Below are 3,655 nucleotides of genomic sequence, written 5' to 3' on the forward strand. Positions count from 1 at the left end.
CTGTTGAATCAAGAAATCACTTAAATAGAACCTGTCTGACAAAGTGAAGCATGCTTAAAGAGCAACACATCATGCCGCGATCTAAAGAAATTCAAGAACAGATGAGAAACAAAATAGTTGACCTGTATCAGTCTGGAAAGGGTTATAAAGCCATTTCGAAGTCTTTGGGAATCCAGAGACCCACGGTCAGAGCCATTATCCACAAACGGAGAAAACTTGGAACAGTGGTGAACCTTCCCAGGAGTGGCTGGCCTACCAAAATTACTACAAGAGCGCAATGACGACTCATCCAGGAGGTCATAAGAACCTCCTCAGAACAGCATCTAAAGAACTGCAGGCCTCACTTGCCTCAATTATGGTCATTGTTCACGATTCAACAATAAGAAAGAGACTGGGCAAAAATGGCATCCATGGGAGAGTTCCAAGGCAAAAGCCATTGCTGACCAAAAAGAACACAAAGGCTCGTCTCACATTTGCCAAAAAATATCTTGATTATCCCCAAGACTTTTGGGCAAATATTCTGTGGAATGATGCGACAAAAGTTGAACTTTTTAGAAGGTGTGTGTCCCGTTACATCTGGCGTAAAACCAACACAGCATTTCATAAAAAGAACATCATACCAACAGTCAAACATGGTGGTGGTAGTGTGATGATCTGGGGCTGCTCTGCAGCTTCAGGACCTGGACAACTTGCCGTAATTGATGGAACCATGAATTCTGCTCTCTATCAGAAAATCCTGAAGGAGAATGTCCGGCCGTCAGTTTGTGACCTCAAGCTCAAGCACACTTGGGTTATGCAGCAGGACAATGATCCCCAAAACACCAGCAAGTCCACCTCTGAATGGCTCAAGAAAAACAAATTTAAGGTTTTGGAGTGGCCAAGTCAAAGTCCGGACTTAAATCCAATTGAGATGATGTGGCATGACCTTAAACAGTCCATTCATGCTCGAAAATCCTCCTATGTGGCTGAATTAAAACAATTCTGCAAAGAAGAGTGGGCCAAAATTCCTCCACAGCGATGTGAACGACTCATTGCCAGTTATCGCAAACGCTTGACTGCAGTTGTTGCTGCAAAGGGTGGCACAACCAGTTATTAGATTTAGGGGGCAATTACTTTTTCACGTAGTGCCAGGTAGGTTTGGACAGCTTTTTTCCCTTAATAAATTAAACAATTATTTCAAAACTGCATTTTGTATTTACTTGGGTTATCTTTGTGTAATATAAAAATTAGTTTTTGTTTAAAATTTGATATAAAAATCTGAATCATTCAAGTGTAACAAATATGCAAAAAATAAAAACAGGAAGGGGGCAAAAACTTCTTCACACCATTGTGTGTGTGTGTGTGTGTGTGTGTGGGTGTATATATATATATATATAACTAAAAAGCAACTAAAACATCTCTGACACACAGTAGTCTATTTTGAAATATTTTTTAAAAAATGTACATAATTATATGTTCTGTATGGGAACACATTAATATATTTTGATTTCAATTGTTGGATATACATGGCCAAAACCTGGGACAGGCCAAATTTATCATTATTAAAAGTGGTATACAGATATTTTACAGATTTATCCAGATTTGGATTTATTAATAAAGATTTATTACTTCTAAAACTAGCTACTTTTTATGCTAGGTTAATTTTACATTGCATAATAATTTTAAAACAAAAAACATGAGAAATGTGCCTCTAACACTTCAAAAATGCCATGGGGCACCAAAAACATACACTGATCCGAGAGGATCTCTAGTATTGGGTTTGGATTTGGTTCAAGGGTTCTTGTACAGGAATCCCATGTTACCCATGATCTCACCCTATTGGTCTGCTGAGGCTTTGCCATGACATCAATCAGCTCTTGAAGGCTTTCTGAGTGATTCCCGTCTCCATGGTAGTGTCCGCAGGTCCCCACTGGCAGTTTCAGACTCTGAGCGTCGAAAACGACATGTCCCTGAGAGTGTGTTTGGTTAGCTAGCGGTTCGATCATGTAGCTCACGCTGTTATTGACTGTTATCATGCCCCTGGGGATTGAGAAGACAACATGTCAATCACGAGGATGTTTAAACATTGAGATTAAATGACAAAGGGGACAATCGGAGTTCTGGACAATTAAACAGGCTGACAGGATGGAAACCACTCATCAGGGTTTTGCACGGGAAGCAGGGTAGCTTCACCAGACAAAATGATCTTTATCCCGGATGGGAGGGTGAAGAAAGAAGGGAATAAAACTGAATTGATAGCCAACTTGTGTTTATGCTGAACTGCTTCCTGGATACCCCAGTTTTCCCCAAACACAAGCATAGTTACACACACAATCCTTCACAGATGTGCAGTGATGGCCAACTATCAATAAAAATGCTTCCACTGCAGAAATGCAAAACAATAAGAACCATAAAAAGAAGCCAAAACAAATATGATTAAGATTCATGGAAATGCTAATTGTCTATAAATGTTACAACTTGCTACTTTCTGTAGGAATGAGCATTTTGCAAAGTTGCAGAATGCTCAATGACATTAACAAGATTCTCGAATGTCAACTAAAACATGCTAAGATATCTGTTGACACGTCCATGATACATAAACATTGACAAAAATGCTTTAATTGTTCTCATTTAGTGGAATCATACACCGCAGCTGTAAAAATCATCTGGAAGGGTGTGTGTATACACTATAAAATGCTCTAGTTTTCCCCTTCTCCAGTCAAACCTCACTCACTCAAGCTGTGCTGGCTTAAATATTCATCGATCTGTTTGGATCAGTCAATGCATGTCTGTTCTTCTCCTGTTTGAGTCTCTGAAGGCATCAAAGCGCCCAACAGGACTCTATACATCTACCCTCGGCCCACTCAGAAACCCGGAGACCCGGCCATGCTACTACAGTGAACTCGCTGAACTCACTTCCGGGCTAATAAACTAGAACTTTTGCACAACGAAAACATGTCCTCATGATACAAAGTCATGGCACTAATGCTGAAGTTTTTAGAGTCTGACAGCTTAGGAAATAGAACTAAAATGGTTTGTGAAAGTCCCAATTACTAAACAGGAGACAGTTCTGCATGATAATGCAAAATAACATTATAAAATATAAATCTGACAAGCAAAAGAAAAGAAAATCGAAATAAAATAAAAATAAATGCAGTAAATAAAAATAAAATATAAAATGAAGAAGAAGTACATGTAGTGTGTTTTTAGGAGACTGTTTTCTTCTGAAAGGTATCATGTATGAATCAGAAAATGAAGCTATAGCTCAAAGTAAGCTATGAGTTATCATGATTTTACCCGGTTACATTTCGAATGTGTAATTTCTGAACCACTAGTGGCACTAAGAGGAACTGCAAAAATAATTTTAAAACGTTTTTTTTTTTTTTAATTACTTGATTGCAATCCTGTTGTCACTATAAATAATTACTTTGAGCTATAGAACATGCAATACAATAAAAAAAACAAAAAACACAATATGCATCATGTATAGTATGCAGATCTGCTGTGGTTCTTACCTGAGTCCAGCACAGGTGCTGATGACCAAACCTGACCCCTGGATCCCTTTGACTGACCCATGATAATAACAGTGATCCTGGAACCAAAACAACACTATATACATCATATACATTAGGTACAGTATATATATATATATATATATATATATATACACACACAC

The 3,655-nt window shown here is 38.2% G+C and overlaps 1 protein-coding gene across 1 annotated transcript in view; it reads right to left on the reverse strand.

Moving 5' to 3' along the window:
- Positions 1–3,655, reverse strand: part of LOC107660185 (disintegrin and metalloproteinase domain-containing protein 19-like) — a 31,065-nt gene that overhangs the window by 15,208 nt on the left and 12,202 nt on the right. Inside the window, exons 5-6 of the mRNA XM_016449434.1 lie at positions 3,495–3,571; positions 1,815–2,019 (exon numbers count right to left, since the gene is read on the reverse strand). Coding sequence (XP_016304920.1) covers positions 1,815–2,019; positions 3,495–3,571 — 282 coding nt within the window. The remainder of the gene's footprint in view (positions 1–1,814; positions 2,020–3,494; positions 3,572–3,655) is intronic.

The sequence above is a fragment of the Sinocyclocheilus anshuiensis genome, unplaced genomic scaffold (genome assembly GCF_001515605.1).
Source record: "Sinocyclocheilus anshuiensis isolate Anshui unplaced genomic scaffold, SAMN03320099.WGS_v1.1 scaffold888, whole genome shotgun sequence".
Lineage (NCBI taxonomy): Eukaryota > Metazoa > Chordata > Actinopteri > Cypriniformes > Cyprinidae > Sinocyclocheilus > Sinocyclocheilus anshuiensis.